General features: G+C 40.3%; 1 protein-coding gene across 4 annotated transcripts in view; it reads right to left on the reverse strand.

The window, feature by feature from the left end:
* Positions 1 to 19,058, reverse strand: part of tiam1a (TIAM Rac1 associated GEF 1a) — a 55,104-nt gene that overhangs the window by 12,586 nt on the left and 23,460 nt on the right. For all 4 annotated transcript variants that reach the window (XM_075487600.1, XM_075487598.1, XM_075487599.1 and 1 more), the window contains exons 7-17: positions 18,416 to 18,588; positions 17,536 to 17,760; positions 16,146 to 16,331; positions 13,146 to 13,292; positions 12,870 to 12,944; positions 9,682 to 9,852; positions 8,702 to 8,806; positions 7,684 to 7,765; positions 7,334 to 7,420; positions 4,980 to 5,192; positions 3,998 to 4,131 (exon numbers count right to left, since the gene is read on the reverse strand). In XM_075487600.1, the coding sequence (XP_075343715.1) occupies positions 3,998 to 4,131; positions 4,980 to 5,192; positions 7,334 to 7,420; positions 7,684 to 7,765; positions 8,702 to 8,806; positions 9,682 to 9,852; positions 12,870 to 12,944; positions 13,146 to 13,292; positions 16,146 to 16,331; positions 17,536 to 17,760; positions 18,416 to 18,588 (1,598 nt within the window). The remainder of the gene's footprint in view (positions 1 to 3,997; positions 4,132 to 4,979; positions 5,193 to 7,333; positions 7,421 to 7,683; positions 7,766 to 8,701; positions 8,807 to 9,681; positions 9,853 to 12,869; positions 12,945 to 13,145; positions 13,293 to 16,145; positions 16,332 to 17,535; positions 17,761 to 18,415; positions 18,589 to 19,058) is intronic.

Consider the following 19,058-nt stretch of genomic DNA (forward strand, 5'->3'; position numbering starts at 1 on the left):
ACGTCCCAGTGAACCAACATATATGCAACAAACAGAACTTGTCCTCACACGTGGGAAAACAGCGACTTAGAAAAAAAAGAAATAAGCATTAAAGGATTAAATAAAGTTACAGTAGCAGTACCTTTACTGTAGTAAGTCCAATCATTGCATTCTCCAACCCAAGAGTTACTAAATGTTCTACACCCCTGATGCACCCTTCAGCACAGAGGGAAAGAAGTACAGAATGAGGGAGGAGCATGGGGGCATGCAAAAACCTGTTCTCACTCCTGTTAACCGACACCTCTGGCTGTGCATGTCAGAATAAACAAATTGAATATCCACATACTTGACATACAAAAAGACGTCACACTCAGATACGTACACTTGTGCATTGAATTTTACCATGAAAAAATGAAATGTTGTACATTTAATAAAACACCTAGTTGTGGAGGGTAACTGTTCCTCCTTGGACATCGGTTCTCAGAAATAACAGGTACATACTTGTCACTGTCAGCGAACAGAGAGAGGTGAAGGGAGGGGGAGTATTAAGTTCAGTCTCATCCGCACTCAGGAAAACATGCAAATCCATAAATCTTTACAAGGAATGAGGGGATGCACAGAGAGACTAATCATTTAATCTTAAGATAAAGGATGAGTATGTCCTGACACAGCCTTCACAAGTCAAATTATGAACATTTAGACTCTGACCCATTTAATTCAACCTATGGGAGTGAAGTGAATGCCAAGATTTTTTGTTTTGTTTTTTTAAAGCAGTAGTGTCCACCCAGCATTAATGACAGAATATTAAGTTGATCTTAATTTCAGGCTTAATAATCAAGGCTCTCACACTAATCAATTAATGAATAAAATATTCAAATGTACACACACTTCTTTTTCCATGCTTGCCGTTTACAACAACATTGTTGTTGCTTTGCAGGCTTCATCAAACGACACAGGGGCTCCCTCTAGTGGAAACTGGAAATATGGCAACAACTTAGACAAAGCTTTTGAGGCCTACTGGAGTGAAGAGGTGAGCAAAATGGCAATTTACTGAAAGAGGCCAACGATATATTTCCAGTATGCATATTGATAACTACATTAAAGACTTTTTCTGTGGGCCACTATCTAGCTGCAACTTTACCATCAGGGGACAAAATCCCTGATGAAAACTGTCCCCTAAAACACTGAATAATACATTTTCCATTCCAGATGCCCCCAAGCCTAACTAATTGACATTTGTAAATTATAACCAGCACGTGTCAGTACAGCTGGCTACACATTGGAAAATACCAACTATCAGCCTCATCTCTATTATTGCCGTTATCCTAAGCAATCGCCGTTTTATTCTCTGGTTGGTTTTCCATGCAGCGGGGATCAACTGTGTGCTTTGTCTAAGACAATGAACATTTCCCATCTCCTCTGGCTAACCAGACACTCATTTATCTCAACTAAATGATGTGAAACATGGTTCGAGAGTAAAGTAATTAGAGTGTAGAGATAATTAAAATTGTCCCACTTTGCCTCTTCTTCCTCAGTCGTCTGCTACTATGTGACCGCAGGCACTGAGTGAAATGAGGCAAGACGCAACGCTCAGCACTTCAGAGGTTTTTTCTAAAGAGAAGTGGCAACAAAAGAGAGATAAACATGAGGAGGACAAAAAGAGCAATGCAAATAAGAGGAGAAATTATACGATTTTGGTCGTTCCCATGGAATGTATGTTGCAAATTTGGATCGTCTTTGATGAAAATGTCCGAGTGTTCAGGCTAAGGTCAGGGCTCACAGCCGGCTGGAGGGCTAAAGAGAGCAAGCTGTTTGAGAGCCAACAGCAGCCTCATGTTGTTTATGATAATGAACAGCAGGGGGCAAGTGGGGAGGGAGGTGGGGAGGGAGGTGGACAGAACCTGAGATCAGAAGAAAACTGGAAGGACAGCAGGAAGGAAAGGGCATTCAAAACAAAGAACAGCAGATAAGGAGACTGGCTGATCAGAGGGGACAAAGAAGAAGAAAAAAAAAAAAAAACAAGCTGTCGTGTCCTAGACAGGACGTGGTCACATTGTTCTCAATTATGGGAACAAAATATGACAGTAAACCAAATGGAGGCAGAGAAAAAATAAAAATGATGAATAGGGGGGCTAAAAAAAAGGCAGCAGATGGAAATCAGGACACAAATCAGACAGCACATGCAAGAGTGGAGCAGGAGGTGAGAGACAGAGGTGAGATGAAGATCACAGACTGTCAGAGCTTTGTAATTTTGTTAACCAATTCTGGTGTATAAAAGGAATTGTCTGTACTTTCCACATTCCAGCTTTTTCTATTTTGGCTCCTGGTATATAAAGACCTTTTAGACAGTGAATCCCGATATATCTGGGGGGTGTACTCACCCAGACTTTCACTCTAGCCAGTTTAAACCCTTTTCTTTTTGTGATTTTCAACTAGTGGAGTGCAGCTCTGTTCATTTGAGATCAGGTGACTTAATTGGCCAGTCAGACGGTTTAATCATATGACCAAGCATTAATCCCCAAATTATTTTCAATCTTATTAAAATTAGTTTTAATTTGGGTTGGTATGAAACCATGCAACTTCAAAAAGAGTATGAAACTTGGTGACGGCACTGTATAAAAGCTCTACCATCCCTCCATTACAGCATGTAGAGACACTGACCTTAAAATAGAAAAGTTATTTAAAATTTTACGAAGAGGCTGCACTGAGATTTAAACCATTTAAAAAGGTCTTACAACTGAATGTTATCCTCAAATCAGGGGCACAGAATGAGACATAAGCCAGCCCCCTATACCGTTGTGTCTGCTTGTCCCATCTTATACTTTCTCTTCAAACAAAAATGGCACAATGGAGTCAGAACCACGACTGTCTAGCAGGGCAGAGCCTAGAATAGAGGCAGCTCTGACCTCCAACATTACAAGTTCTTTGAGACTGAAGCTCATGACCCAGAGGCAACGCTGTCTCGTCCATCCCTTCCCTCGTCTTTTGTTCAAGACTACGCTATAAAACAGAGATGGAAAAAAAAAATAGTTTCCGGTGGTTTCTGGCTATCAGACATTGCCATGGAAATGGAAGTGACAACCGTATCCAAGGGAGACTGGCTGGCACACGGCTTCTCCCAGCAATCACTGTGCTGACCCTGATCAGAGCAGACATAATCTTAATTAGAAAGTGATGCCGTTCACTCACTCTTCCACGAACCTGTCTGTATCCATTTCTGTGCTCCAGAGTGCACACACATCTAATTCAGTCTGGATACATCTGTTCATAGGCTGGGACTGACAGGTGCACACAAACATATTGTTTCTATTGAGCACAGATGTCATGCAATATATTGATGGAACAGTGTAGGAAGAGAGAACAGCATCCGAGTCAAACATTTAGGATACTAACAAAACAAATACAAACTCGAGGACGAAAAATAACACGTGTAACTCATCTGAAACATAGCATTTACAATGAGGTCCAAAATAATGGCTGCATAATTTGTCAAGAAAGACGTTATATTTACACACTTCTTGTTAATCTTTCCACTATAGATTCAATTTGTCACTGAGCACCTCCACACTCTCTCTTTCTATCCTAGCATTACATGATACAGGTTCAGTGTAAAAATAAATAAATATTGAAAAAGGAATAGTTCAAATGTGATTGGCCTCAGGAGTTTAGACACATTTCAAAAATAAAACTGTACAAGGACTCACTTGTAGTCTTACATCCAGAATAGGAATATGTTTATAACACAGTTGGATTTTTGACTGGTGACATTTTCTTCACAGCATTAACCACACTTTCCCTCACATGTTTAGACAGAAAACAGCTCCACAGCAATTTAAAGGGAATGCCAAAGCTGCTGATCTTTGACTGCAACAACACATCTGACAGGGTGCGTGTGAAACTTTTACCTTTGCAGAACTGAACTGTTAATCCCTTGGATCTGTTGAATGTATGAATCTGTGTGTGTTTGGCTTGGTGTGCTAGATAGATCAAAGCTGTGCCTTTGTATGCCATACCCTACCTTTTGTCCAGTTCCCATAAAGGATCTGTCATCCGAATGATCTCCAGGGCTCCGCAGGGTTAGTAGAGGTCCTTCCTCCAAGCTCTCATCTGGGCTCTCCACAGTCAAACCTGACACCTCATCCAGGATGTCCTCTACAGACAAAGACAAAACACAGAGCTGAGAACTGTGCACGAGTCCCCCATACATTTAGTATAGGTTTGTCTGTCACAGCTTTTGTGTTGTGTTGTTTCACAGCATCTTATTTTATATGCAGTTACCTTGTGTTGATGATCATTTTTAAAATAAAATGAAAAAAAAGGAAGTAATTTCCTCCCCATGTGGGAGATTTCTCCAATTTAAAGTCATCTCTGTGTTTAAGAACTCATGTACACCAGCCTGCTCTTAAGCATGACATCATCAGTGACCTCCATCTGGCTTCTGAAGTGTTTTACTCTCCTTCTGACCCTCTGCATATGGCACATCCGCCATGATGACAGCTCCACACTGCTGAAGGATTCGTATAAATATTCATATTGGTCCAAATCCCTGTATAAACAATGCCAACTTGTCAGCTTGTGCATTACAAGCCCCTGTTTCTGAGGAATACAAATGGTGCCCTTGCAGAACTAAAAAGAGCAGGTCAGAGGAAGGCTGGCGGCTGCCTGCAGGTTAGTTATGAGACTGCACTCATGCATAATTAGTAGAGTGCCCTTTTTCCACCCCTGCAGAGTGTGATGCATCTGTTTTTTTTTTTTAAATTCATGAAGTTGGAGAGGGGATGTTTTTATTGCAAAAGGTGCATACTCCGGTACACTGGGAATGTATTAACATAAAGATGTTACATTAACAGCAAGAAGCACTTCAGGACTTTCATTTTCACTTAAAACTGAATTAGACACTCGTATAGATCCCCCCCGAGGACAATGTATGTATACATTCTCTTATCAAAATTTGCATAGTTAAAAATAGAAATAACCTACTTTAAATATCCACAACATACCTTGGCTCTGGGAGAAGATGTCAGTGGCTGGGTCTTGCTCCCCTTCAGAGCGCCGGGGTGGATGGGAGCACAGCACCCGAGGGTCCAACTGGGGCAGAGTGCTGATGCTCAAGGTAAGCATATGGTTTACAAATGCAGACCTCATATCATCCAGTTGGAGGGCAGATGCAGGTTTACCACTAAGGAACAGAATCTCATCCCCTGCTTTCAAACCTAATGGAGCATGAATACATTTTTGTCGTTTTTATAAATCATGAAAATGTAACATTAAAATCTGTAAAACAGAAGTTATTCAAATAAATGGAACTTTTCCTTTTTTTTTTTTCTTTAAAGGGATTTGATATGAATGTATATAAAAGTAAAAAAAGTAAAAACAGTAGGTTTTAAGGGTTATCCATGAGGTCATGACCCTCCAACAGATCATTATCCAAAGTGGTAGTCCTAGTGTTCTAATGTATCCGAAGATCTACACAAAGATTTTAGCGGCATACTTCCCAACAGCAGCTCTGAGACCAATCAGACATGTTGGGCCTCTAATGTGTTTCAATCCATTAAAAATGCATTCTTCCATGCTTGCTTGCGGCAAAGACTGATCTAACAAGACTGGATGGAGTGTGAGAGGGAGGTAGCAGTGCCTGTCTGTTCCTGTCGTGTCATCATATACATTTTTCATGTGGTAGTATATGTGAAAGATAAGCCATTGAGCTCACTGGGTCACACAGCTTCAGTTTGAGGCCCTCTCTCTTGCCCCTCCCCTCAACCACCTGCGCCCAGCTTTGTTAATTGAGAATTACCACTCAATCAGCCAACTTCGCCAATTAACCTGATTGGTTATGACAGCTGTTGAGGGGACCTGGCAGTCCTCTCACCTGCCATCAGTGCAGAATTAAGCTGCGCAAAAGGATTTTAACACAACCTCAAGTGATCGTTATCTGTTCCCTTGACTTTTGCTGCACTTTAAATCATCTAGAGCAACATAAACAGCAGACATTCAGTAGATTGCTGCCATAAACCGGTACATGCAAGCCAGCACACACAATCAGATATATATAAATAGAGAGAGACACACATGGCACACATTTAGCCATAAGTTATGACCTAGTTGTGTAGGATGTGAAATGTCAGCTGTGGCAGAGTCTTTATAGTGATAACCCCTCTGGCCACGTACTGCTGTGTGTGTCTGTGTGTGTATGAGGGTGTGTGCTTGGCTGTGTTTGCTCCAGTTAAATGTGTATGAGTCTGTGGTGGGAGGTGGAACAGAAATTACAACAAGAGCAAGACCCTTTGGGGCTCTTCATTCACCATTCATTCTCCTCAACCTTAAAAGAACTACATGCACACACACACACACACGGGATCATCACAATGTACATGTGAATAATACATAATGCCTGACACAGTTTTGTAGTATGAATCCTGTGAAGCAGCTAAACATACTGTAATATTGCAGAAAGATGTACTGTGCTATCTGAATTTCCCAAGACTTTTCTGTCCCTACAGAGGTTGATAGTCAGTACAGCTGTGTCCTCTGGCTGCTGGCAGCCTGCTAAGATAGCAGCTTTTAGATTGCTAATACACTGGAGGCCGCAATCTCACACTTGAATAACCTTGGTGTGACCCTGGGGCACAGTAGTGGTGCATGTTATTTTCTATACATTAGTGCTGCAGCTACAGAGCGCCTACGTGTTTCTCAAACCCATTAGGTTTCTCTGCCTTGGTTAAAAGACAGGGACCAGTGAGTGGGGATGATCTTGAGACCCAGTTGTTCAGTGGAGACAAAGGAAAGAGGGGGAAAAGAAGCCATAAATCCACAGCTCCTGAACAACCTTTTTGATTTTTTATCTTACTGATGAGGGATTTGGCAGATAATGCCTTTGGGATAAAATCCAGTGTGTGACTTCTCTGTGCACTCTATATCTATGTTGGGGTTGATTGCCTTTTTAAATCTTCACAAAAAATTCAGGTCACCCAAAATGCTGAACAATACAAATCCAAATGAAAAGACTGCATTACAGTTAAGAGCATGCAGACTTTCCTCTACCCTCTCCTAAGCTACCTTACTTCCTTTCCAACCTCCCCAAAAAACCTGCAACAATAGCTTACTAGCTGATGCAATGATGTCTGATAAGGCATCATGTAGAACCAGGGGGTTGATCAGGAATTTAAATGTTGATTTTGTAATCTCCATTCAAAAGAAAAAAAAATTGTCCAGCGTTTACATAATTTATATGTAACCTGCTATTAGAGATTAAATCATTTTGCCAGATTTTTGTTGTGTTCCTATCTCACATCAAATGCATGACATTGCACGGTCCATGTTTGTTTGTTCATAAAAAAAAGAGAGAAACATGTACCTTTGGCTGAAGCCAGTCCTCCCTCTTTCACATCAGTAATATGAAGCTGCTGCTCTCCATCCTCATCAACAACTGCCACAGAAAACCCTATAGACACGGACAATTAGACCTTGTGAGATTCACTCATTTTGTCTCAGTCCTCCTTGAATTATACAGTATATATCTATGTGAAAGTATGCAATGCTGCAGCATGAGAACAAAGCGATTAGATCCACTTAAGACCACACGTGCTCCCACTGGGTCATCCTCTTTTTGCCATTATAAAAGGATGACTCAATAAAGACCATTAGAGAAATCAATTTCATACAGAATTTTAGGGTGTAGAAGGGTATTGTCAAAGACAAGCATACCATATCCAATGGTGCAGGACTCTGTTTTGTCAAACCGGATCACCTTGGTAGCTTTGGGGCAAATCTCAATCTCTTTGTAGAGCTATGAACACATACAGAAAATGTCATTATAATTAGCAAAAAAAAACAAAACATGGAGAGATAGCAATGTTCTTAGATGGATAGGGTCAAAGCCATGCTATTGCTCCTAATAAAGAACTCGCTCCTTAGAGGAGCGAGTGGATGACAGGGTTGTGGGGCCAAAATCCAGGTCAAGTTGTTGGAGTGAAATATTATTCATACGAGGCTTTGTGCTCAAGGAAGGCAAGAGCATAGACGGCTGTGTGCATGCAGCAACACACAGGACAGACGTCTGCAGTGTGATAGCCTTTACTGAGAAGACATAATAATGAAAAATCACAGACTGAGGATGAAAGAGGTAGAAATGAGTCAATGATCAAGGCAGGAAGATAAAAGAGCCCTTGAGGAAAAGTGCAGGTTATATGGTTATTGTGCTTTGAAAGAGGGTTCAGCGTGTCACCTACAAAGCAGCATCACAAAAAGAATTCATTTTGGAGTTTACGGTGGTTGAATAATCTGGGTGGGGAGTGTGATTGTTTATATGAATAATAAGAAAAAGTCCAAGCATAGACGCACACACATACAAATGGGTTTTTCATGGCGCAGACAATACACTCATAGTACCATTTTTTCATTATTTATAGCATATGCAATAAGGGCTCTTTTGCATCCTGGGGATTCTGTGTGCATTGCAAATCAAATCAGAAACCAAGTCATAAAACATGCACAAGTTAGCATACATATCTGCTGATAAAGAACCAAAAATTAATTAAGGCCCCAAAATCCAAATAGGACAGTGAGTCGAAGCTCAAAATCCAATAAAACAAAAAGAAAGAAAAAAGAAAAAAGAAAAAACCTCTAAATGACACACATTGTAAAAAAAAGTTTACTCTATGCACTGGATTACTTTTCCAGGCTCCATAATCTGTACTACGGTGCTGTATTGTATTTTTCCTACCAGGTCAGAGATGTCCTCCTCAAATTTGGGAACGTAAAAAAGCATTTGGTGGTCAACCCACACCTTTACACGCAGGTAGTGTCCGGAGGGGTCAATGTTATGGGTCTGAGGGCAACAAGATGGAAAAGTTATGAGAAAATGATCTTCTACTGAAATAAAAACAGATCAATTAGACAACCATAAACAATGTATTCATTCATCTGTCAAAATCACATAGATGTGGTTACTCTTACAACTTGTAATTTGTCCTCGCTATGAATAAAGTCAAAGTCATTCTTTTAAAAGACTTTTAAATTTCTTTACTTCTAGTTCGTAGAATCCGCTAGCTAAAGGACACAAATAGTAACAAAACCAAACTAGATTCTAGATTTAAATAACGCAGAGGTCCCACAAGACTTTGCAGTTGCCTGTATTTATGGCATGCGTGCGCACAAATTAAAACACACAAGTCATCTTTATACCAGTGTTTGAACAAACCCCTTAAATGGAACATATAGGCATAATCAGACATCATTATGACAAGTCTCTGAAGAACACGTTTACATTCAAGAAGACAGCCTCAAATCTTCCCGTTCCCAGAAAAAAATTCAGAAATATGTTTAATTGTTTGTAGTTGTCCACACACAGAAAAATTACTTCTTTTTTTTTTATCTTAGTGTAACTTCTCTTTGTATTCTAAACTTTGCAACAGAGCTGCGGACAATTTTATGAGACGTCAATATAAGTCTATATATATAAGCTGATAAATTAGCAGTCTTAGCAAATGTGTGTATGTGTGTGCAGGTTAACGCACATAAAATGATGTGCTGTAACATATTGAAGGTTGGGCAAATTTGTTGGAAAAGTTCATTCTGTTTAGTCCGTTATTATCACCGTTATGTATAATGTGTAGTGTGAAATATGCACTTTCAATAACAGAAAGAACCTCTCAATAAATGCTGTCAAATAACATATTTTCAAAACCCCCATCACTTGACTACCTTGCAGACGGTGCTCAGGACTTCCAGCGCTGTCTCACCAGGCTGTATGACGGCCAGCACAGGCTGATTGTTCGGCAGACACACCCAGGAGGGTTTTAGGTACTCGGGAACCCAAATATCACTGTCGACGTGCTGCGGATGAAGACTTTTTACGGACTCTTCGGTTTTTTTCTGAAAAAGCAACACACACAGACACAGCTAGTGAAACTTCGAGCAGCTATAGTGCTGTGTCAAAACAGACGACAGAACAATCTAAAGTTGATATAATCGTGAAAAGCTTTCAATTATAGAGAGATAGTTAAATATCCTGAAAGATGTCAGTAATATGTTTTATGTGAGTACACTAACATGATGGACAGTGGTGATGGGGCGAAAGCAGCAGCCTGTCTGATAACTAAATCTGATTGATTGGTGTTAATGGGAGCCTCTTCATGAGAATGTGTTACTCTTTGTTAATTCTTTGTGTGAGGCCACTTGCATTTCCAAGTGAGTGTGTTTATTCTGTTTAAACCATAGCCCACAACCTTTAAACCCATCAGTCTGACCTCCACCAATAATCTTGCCTCCATGTCAGCCTCTCTCCTGCCTCACTCATCTCTTCTGTTTCACCTCACACTGTCTGTAACATATCTCCTCCTATCAAGTGACAGCACCCACATTTTTCTTTCATTCCTCATTCCACCCTCCAATTAATCACTGCCTATCCTTCTGCTGCCCTTTCCCCTATCTGTACATCACCCCATCAGCTCCCTCCTCCCCGTCTTTCGTTTGTTCCGTGCAATCTGCCGACTGTTAGCAATCAGGCGCTGAAATTAACCTAGACTTATCTGTGTGTGTGCGAGTGAGTGTGAATCTGTGTGCTAGAGGGAAACTGTAAGAGAGGAAGAAACTGAAACAGTGAAATGTATTTATCGTCATGTTTTTTTTATTTAAAACCAAACAAAACTGAAACACACAAAGAAAGACACATTTGCTCAGACAGACAACAGACTGGGGGGCCTGTAACCAGTACCTCCCCCTACTCCCTGAACTCCCAGCCCTGCTCAACACCATCTGGCTTCCCTCCTGGCCTATCTAGGATTCCTCTGCTGGGGGGACGAAGAGGTTCCAGGAGGCATATTAAACTCTCATGTTCTCTCATTCCCTCTTACACTAACAATTGGATTCCCCAGAATAAATACAGAGTCATAGCTGGGACGAGTCCATCAAATGTGATCATTTGGAGCCAATCCTGCTGGAAATGCTCTTTGCGAAACTCTAAATCTGGCTAAAATGCAACATTTCCAGCTCTATTTCAGTACCAACCAGTACTCCTTTTGCATTTCTTTACGGTCATCCCATACCCTGCCAGCTGAGGTTGGGCGTGGGTGGAAGGAAACTGAGCTCTCAATCTGCCACTGGGGGCCTCCACAGCTACAGCGGGTTATTGCTGCAGTTTCCTTCAATCTGCAGGGTTCAAATAGAGGCCTGACTTTCCTCTCCCACGTCTCTGCTGTCTTTCATTTGCTCTCATCAAATATGGAGTTAGCATGCCTGCTCTTTCACTACCTGATATTACTATGAGTAATTGGACATTTTTCTTTTTAGTTTACATAAAATCACCACTTACCCATCTGTGATAATAATTACTGAACAACCATTGCTAGGTGGCCTAGGGTTATCTAATGTCTTTTTTCTTTAGATAGTATTCATTATTTGTAATTTGTCGGAAAATTGTGAACAAAATGTGGTCAATACAGCAGTCACAGGAGGGCACAGATGGTGTGAAACTACAAGGCTCTTGGTAGCTAATGTCTGCATAATTTCTTGAAACATCAGAGGGCTAATGATGTGCAAATATCAGATCAACTTTGTCTCAGTGGGACTGGCAGACAGGAGTATCCCTCCAGCCCATAGCCTATGTGATGCTGATAGAGATGGAATTGCCTGGAGCAAATAAGAAAAGAAATGGAAATCTGTCAGCAGTGATGTGGGAGTGCTGTTTGATAAACTGAAAAAAAAGGAGACGGTGGAGAAAAACAATAAGAATGATGGTGTTTTTTTTTCCCTGGGGATCCTTCAGAATGGCCAGTTGTGAGAAAACAAAATTGTAAAGCTGAACATTTATTGATCGATATAGGGGGAAGAACAGCAGCAAAAGATGAAGAAGACTTTATACACCACAAATAAACTTCACAATCATTTGATGATGAAGCAAAAGAGATTCTGCTGATCGTAATGTTTCATAAGTCTGCAAATGTCTCCAATTACTCCTTGTGAAGAGGTGAATTGGATGTCTGAAAATATTAAAGCAAGGGCTTGAGAATGACCTTAAAAAAAATGCTCACTGGCGCAGAAGGGTCCAGGGCTTTTGCGCCTCCCCCATAATAACCACCAAATGAAGAACCAGAGCACCAAAAGCATCTAACTTAAGTGAAAAGAGGTGGAAAATCCAGTGATGCTGCCTGCCTCAGGGTCTTTGAAGACCCTATCCCATTGTACAAATAAAAAGGCTCATCAGATGCTCCAATGATCTTTTTCTTGGTTTACAAGAAAGGCAAACAATGACAAGAAATGAGCCTACAGCTAAAAGAGCTCTGGTTCTTTGTAGTGAATGCCAAACAAAGAAACTGAGGGGGAACTTTGTGTTTAGCCTTTGGAAGATTATTACTGTATGGACATGAATATTCGATGTATCTATTGAGGGTTTTTCCATCTCAATCTGGTTGCAGTCTGGAAACAACATCAAAAGAAACAGAGATTTGTGTGGCGTACATTCGATGACACCAACTAGTTAGTATGTGCTGTAATCTAAGTTGTTTTGGACATCTAAAGTGTAAGGACTTGTTAACCTTCAGCCTTTGCGTAGCTAAAACAAATTTCTAAATTTAAAATTTCGTTGGAAATTGATCCAAACCATAAAATGTCACCTCTGTTGATAAAATCTATATAGCTAGATATTCTTTTGATGTAACCTTTCATCCTGATATGTGCTGAATATACAGACAGGGCTAAATATACAGTTTAGCCCTGTCTGTATCTCTACAGCTCGTCGGGCTTCATCCTAGGCTCCACTCAAACTGTCTTAGCCTTTTTTGCTTGACAGACAGCTAATAATGTGCATCTTATGTAAATATAAACCTTGTACCCATTCACCAACTTTAATAAGTTGATTCACAATCGACCTCAATTTAAAAAAAAACTCTTACAGATTTTTCACTGATGGAGTCTTCAAACATGTGCTCCAGGGGCTTTCTCACAGGTTCCATCCCATCAACAAACACCTGCAATTACAACAATTATCATACAGTTACAATACTGAGCGCAGATCTGAGTGTTTATAGAACCCAAAAAGATTATATAGATTTTTTTTCTATAGCATTTATAGATGCTTGTCAAATACATTTATTAGCTGTGTTGGATCATGACCAAAATCCAATTTTAGTCATTTTGAGTCAGTAAAGCAATGTGAATTGAATCAAAACCTGGTCAACTGATGGATGTCCCTTGGTCTTCCTCTTGGACGTGGTGTCCAGACCCCAGAGAGAGGAGAAACGGCTACGACGTTTACTGAAGGTACGAGACAAGGGCTGGTTCCGCCTCCTGGCGCTGCTTTCAATACGGGCAGACACCTGTGGCAGTGATGGTAGAAGAAAACATTGTATGAGTGGAAAAGTAATTTAACCATCAATATCCCGATCTCTGCAACTTAATGACAATGTATAGAAAATGTTCTTTATAGGGAAATTGTTGTCTTATGTCTCTCCTTTGTCATTATGGCTATCTATTATACAATAAATAGCCATAGTTTCATCAATTCATAACACACTTATTAGTATCTGTAATTAAAGCTTATGTTTTATAACACTGAAATTAGCAGAGTTCATAAGCATAGCAACGTTGCTACTGCTTGCGACAGATCTCTACGGTGTTCTGCCTGGCCTCTTTACTGGAAGGCCTTGTCATTGTAATATACACAGAATGTGATTAAGCACTGACGTGCCAAAATATGCAAGGTCTTCCATGAAAAAGTAGTCATTTGAATGGCAGCATATGTTGCTACAAAACCTGTATATGTATCACATGTATGAAAAAGAAAAAAATGTCAAATTTAAACATTTATATTTTCAATTAGATCTATTGAAGGGTTTAAATCATTAACAGGCTGTCATTTAGATTATTATGCAGCATTCCAAGTTAATGCAGCATATATAAACTAGTGAAACATTGTGAATGTTTTCAACCTCTCATCTTGTTCAGTGACCTACAAGAACACAGATGAACAGCTTTTGGCATTTCTGGGTTAATTTACACTCAATTGCTGGACTTTGAGCAGCTCAGAATCCCTATATGTTTCCGCATTACACAAGCGTGCATGTTATGCATGCGTACACAGTGCACATACTGTAGTGGTGTCTTTTCGTCACTGCAAGCACTACAGGCAAAAAGATCAAATTGTCTGCAAGATGCTTCTGATGCAAGATGTATGCAAGAGGATATTGCTCCTTCTGTTTTATTATTTCTCTCTCAACCAAAGATGGTAACAAGCCGATGAAAAAAGAAAGTCAAAAGAACTGAAAATAGCTCATTTTGTGACTCAGAGAATGAGAAAAGCAAAAATTCAGAGAGGAGAGTTAATTTCTGCTCCAGGCTGTATAAATTAGTTCATTTTAAATTCTTTACATTTCATTAGTTACCAGGCTCCACCCTTTATTCTATTCTGTTGTACTTAATTAAAACATGAATAATTTTGTTGTTATACATGATATATAATTGCATACAGCAATTGTTTGACTACTGGAATAATCAAGTTGAATTCAAATGTGGATTCAAAAGGACATGGTGAGGCAGGGAAAGGGATGTGTGAAAAGAAAACGTACAAGAAGAAAGAAAAAACGTACAAGAAATAAGGCAGATGAGGAAAAGACGAGAGAGACTGAATAATATTCACACAGACAAAGGAAGCGAGGGTGTTGGCAGTAAAAGGAAAGGCAGGGGCAAGGGCCAGAGAGTGTTAAGCCTGTTTGTGGGAAAGTGCCTCAGGGATGGCAGCTTACCAACAGAGTTTGTATTGATCCACCGATCATAAAAAACGCTGTCAATGTCTGACGTGGAGTGTGTTTGTGTTTATGTGTGTGAGTTCATAAATGTTTGGCATATCAAATGACCTGTTGGTATGAAACTGGACTACAGAGATATTTTCAAAGCACCGTCTCTTTACTTTGCTATTCATTTCTTGGGTTTTATTCAAGGGACGATACAGGCACAGGATATACAACATCTAAATTATCGTGCATCATTCAGCCACAACACTGAAACTAGTGTCACGCAGTCTACAAATACTCAACCATCCAAATTATATAAAAGCAAACGTGATAACTCATACTGAGCCATCTTCTTCTATTACTCCATTATTCATGCCTGACAGTCACAGGCCTATTGTAGGCGCTTTTGGGACGGGATGGGCATGCTGACCAAGCTGGCCGACCCATTGCTCCCATCAGTGATCCTTGGAGGCAATTGATCATGTTGCAGGTTCAACATTGTCTTTGCTCGCACCTCTGTTGGTATGTACCAACCACCGCATACTGTAAACACAAGAACCAACTTAATAAATCTCACTCCCTGATAGATGAGTAGCATTATGAACTTCACCTTTCAGTGATTTTTTAATGTCTAAATCATTCCATGTATGATGGCGCTGCATTCTGTACATTCTTGAAGCGCTTCAGATACCAAAGAACAAAGTTTGCAGCACGGAGCTCATGACTTGGCTTCAAGCCACAAGGTGAAATTGTCAACAGCACGTAAAAGAGAACATATTGAAGGAATGCTGGTTTCATTTTCATCTCAAGCTTTGAGGTAAGTTCTGAATGTTACGTGGTGAGAACAGTGTTTCTAAGTGTGTAAATCTAATATCTAATACCTAAATGAGCAACAAGCAACATAGATCTAAGGAAAAAAAAGTATGGGCGCATGCCCTCAAAGTGAGGATTCTTTTTGTTTTTAGAGTTCTCTTAAAGGTAGTTTGGATTTGTCTTACACTCTGGTTTATGGTAACTAGTCACAGCTGATACTTTTACACAATAAAAATGACTTGAGAATGCTGTCGTGAGGCAGACATTCATTTATATTGCATGATTAAAAAAATCATATTACTTATTGAGTTTTTGTGTGTTTTAACCTTGGGTCAGATGCACTCTATTAGTTTGAACATTTGTCAGGCAAGGAGAAATTCTTGAAATTCAGGAGGCGTATGTGACAAGACGTTCAGAGCCACATAAACACACCCACCCCCAAGCCGGGCTGTTAGTGAGGGTCTACAGTTGGGCACCTCTTACGCAATGCCGACTCGAACAAGTAGAGACATGTGTTTGACTTTCAGAATTAAGAATATAATTACTGTACAGCTAGATGGGGAATGAGCAGTCAGAGCACTGTATGTATGTGTGTGCGTGAATGTGAGTGAGCATTTCTGACCGTACCAGTGCGTGGAAAGATGAAACAGAGAAGATGCCCAGGCGACCCATCGCCAGTTTGGTGGGACGTGAAGCAAAACCCAAGAGGCGTTTGGGATTGGGAGGTTCACCGCCCTGCAGACTGGCCAGGTAGCAGCGACAACGGAAGAGATCTATGTGGAACCGCTCCAGGTTCTGTTCCCACAAGAAGATCTAACAGTGGGATAGATGATAGGGAAAAGAGTGAGAAGGATGTAGCTGTGATTATGCAACCACAGTAAACTTTGCTGATACCAAACTTTGCTCAATCAAATACCTCCCAATTTAGCCACTGATAAAAAAAAAAAACACAAGAGAGATTAAGAAAAAGAGATGAAACATGCATAAAGATGGTGTTACATGGCTGTGTGGCTGTTGTGGGACGAGTGTGATGTGGGAGGTATTACTCACTCTAACAACCACCACCGGTTGTCGACCTGCTGTGCTATGTGCAATGCATCACAGGGTGGGTCGTGGGAGGTGGAACACAGAGACATGCACACACACACACACAGTCTAAAAAGAAATAAGATATAACTGACTTCTCTTTATCAAAATTGTTAATATCAATGTGGCACAAAAGGCAATCAAAATGCTTTATTGGAAATAATTTTTGTCACACATGATTGATGTTAACAACACCCTGGTGCTTTTTATGTAACATCTCATTCTTTGACAATCAGCCAACTGTCACACTCATACCAAAGCAGAGACTTGCCAAGATAACAAGGCCTTTTGTTAATGACGAAATTCTCGAGCTCTCTTGTAATATTTACATGCAATGCTGCTCTAAACTTCACTAGCAATGACAGACATGCATGAACTACAAGGAAAGCTTTGTTCCATTGAAAGTGAACAAAAATTATCCAGCTTTGAGAATCTAGCTGGGACAGCTATCAAACAGAAGGATTAGTGAATGATCTGAGGTTTACCTGCCTGCTAATGCTGGCTTTGAACATGCTTCAACATGTGTTAAAGAAAATATGCATAATAATGCACTTGCATTTGTTCATAAATGAGCGCCAGATGGGATATTTGAAAACACCTGTGGTTGGAACGTGCTTCTTAAGAACATTTTGTCTCAGTGACGACACCCAGTTAAGATGATTTAGTGCCAACGTTTTAGTGAGTGAGAGAAAGAATGCACTTCAACTGTACAAAGGTGTGTATCTGTGGAACTCCTTAGGCGTTTTCTCACTTTTAAATAGGGTTCTTAACACATGAGATGGCAAGCCTGGTTCATATCAGCATCAAATGGGCATTAAGTTTTACTAATCTGCTGTCATTTTTCTTCATCTTTATATATTATTGCTTTATGTACAAATTTGATCTGTTGGACTACTTGTATTAGATGCTGTCATAGTTCTTTGCTTCTTACCTGCTCAAGTATGGTCTTTCTCTTCTTGGCGTCATTGACGGTGGACAGCTGCATGTCACCCATCTTCTTCATTTTCTCATCCATGTCAATCTTTTGCTCTAACTTGCGAATCTCGGTTCGCAGAAGTCGCACCGTGTCCTCCCTGTGGTGTTGTCGAGCGAGAGCAGCAGCACATGCAGAGTGGATCGCCGTGATCCAGTTTTCCAGTTCAGTTTGGCCAGATGTCTGACGAAAGAAGGAAAAAGTGAAATCAAATCTTTTAGGCTATAATAAAAAAAGTGGAACGTGGAAGTAAAAAACTGATAACTAAAAAAATTTGAAGTCTGAGTCACAATACTGGCTCAATGGATAAGGTAGTTAGTATGTTCTCATGATCATTTTATTAATTATCCTCCTGTACACAGATCAAATGTCTTTGTTGAAAGCTGTTATGAATATAGATAGATATATTCCAGTGGTCACCGTGGAGGATCACTGTCACAGCATGACAGTGTGGCATTTAAACATGTCAGACATAAAACAAACACATGGACACAGGTCTGTCATATCCCCACACATGGCTAAAGGTCATGTATTAGTGTGCTACACACACACACACATGCACAAATCCAAGGAAATCTTTTCTCTTAAATCCATCTGGCTGTGAGTCCCCTGGCGTGTGATGCTGTCATGTTGTCTCAAAAACAATTAAATGATCTCCACTATCTTTTAGATCTTACATTTACTTAACCCAATACCGCCCCCCAGCAAACACACACACACACACACACACACACACACACACACACACACACACACACACTTTAGGACAACATTAGGACTAAAATTAAGAAGAGCAAAGCAATGTCACATGAATGTTGAATTCCAGTATTTGTCTCACCTGGAAGAAGAAAGCATCTCCTACTGAGTTGCTGAGGCAGAAGACAAAGTCTTTCTTGGGATGTTCAGGAACAGCTTGGACGATGCTGTTCTCCGCCCACAATGCATGTTTAGGAACGCTGTTATGGTCAATGCCTGAGCGACCATCAGATTCATACAGGAAAAGGGTGCAGCCTTGAAGAACACAGAAGAAGACAGATGAAAAATAATTCTAGGCAAGCAGTAAGCCAAAGAATAAGCTTAAGTACTACTAAATTTATAATAACAATCTATCATATTCATTAGCAATGTGTATTTAAACAACATGAACATGGATGAACATTATTGGTTATTGGCGCAAATGTAACACGAGGTCTAGATATAAACAGTGGATGCGGGCAGGAATGCAGCTGCAGATGCTGAATCTTATGCATTTCAAGAGAACCTGATTGGATTAGACACAGACGCTGCCATGAAATTAAATTGTGAACTGCTGCAGAAGTGCTGCACAGCCACCGAAAGTAGTGTGAGAGAGGTCAGTAAGGGTGACAACCAAGGGCATATACTTGGTGTAGTCTGATATGATTACAGTCTAAGAGGAACAAGAGTGTGGGGCATTAAGCAAGCTTGGGTCAGGTTAAAATGCTTTTTCTTTTTCCGTGACA

The sequence above is a fragment of the Odontesthes bonariensis genome, chromosome 16 (assembly GCF_027942865.1).
Source record: "Odontesthes bonariensis isolate fOdoBon6 chromosome 16, fOdoBon6.hap1, whole genome shotgun sequence".
NCBI lineage: Eukaryota > Metazoa > Chordata > Actinopteri > Atheriniformes > Atherinopsidae > Odontesthes > Odontesthes bonariensis.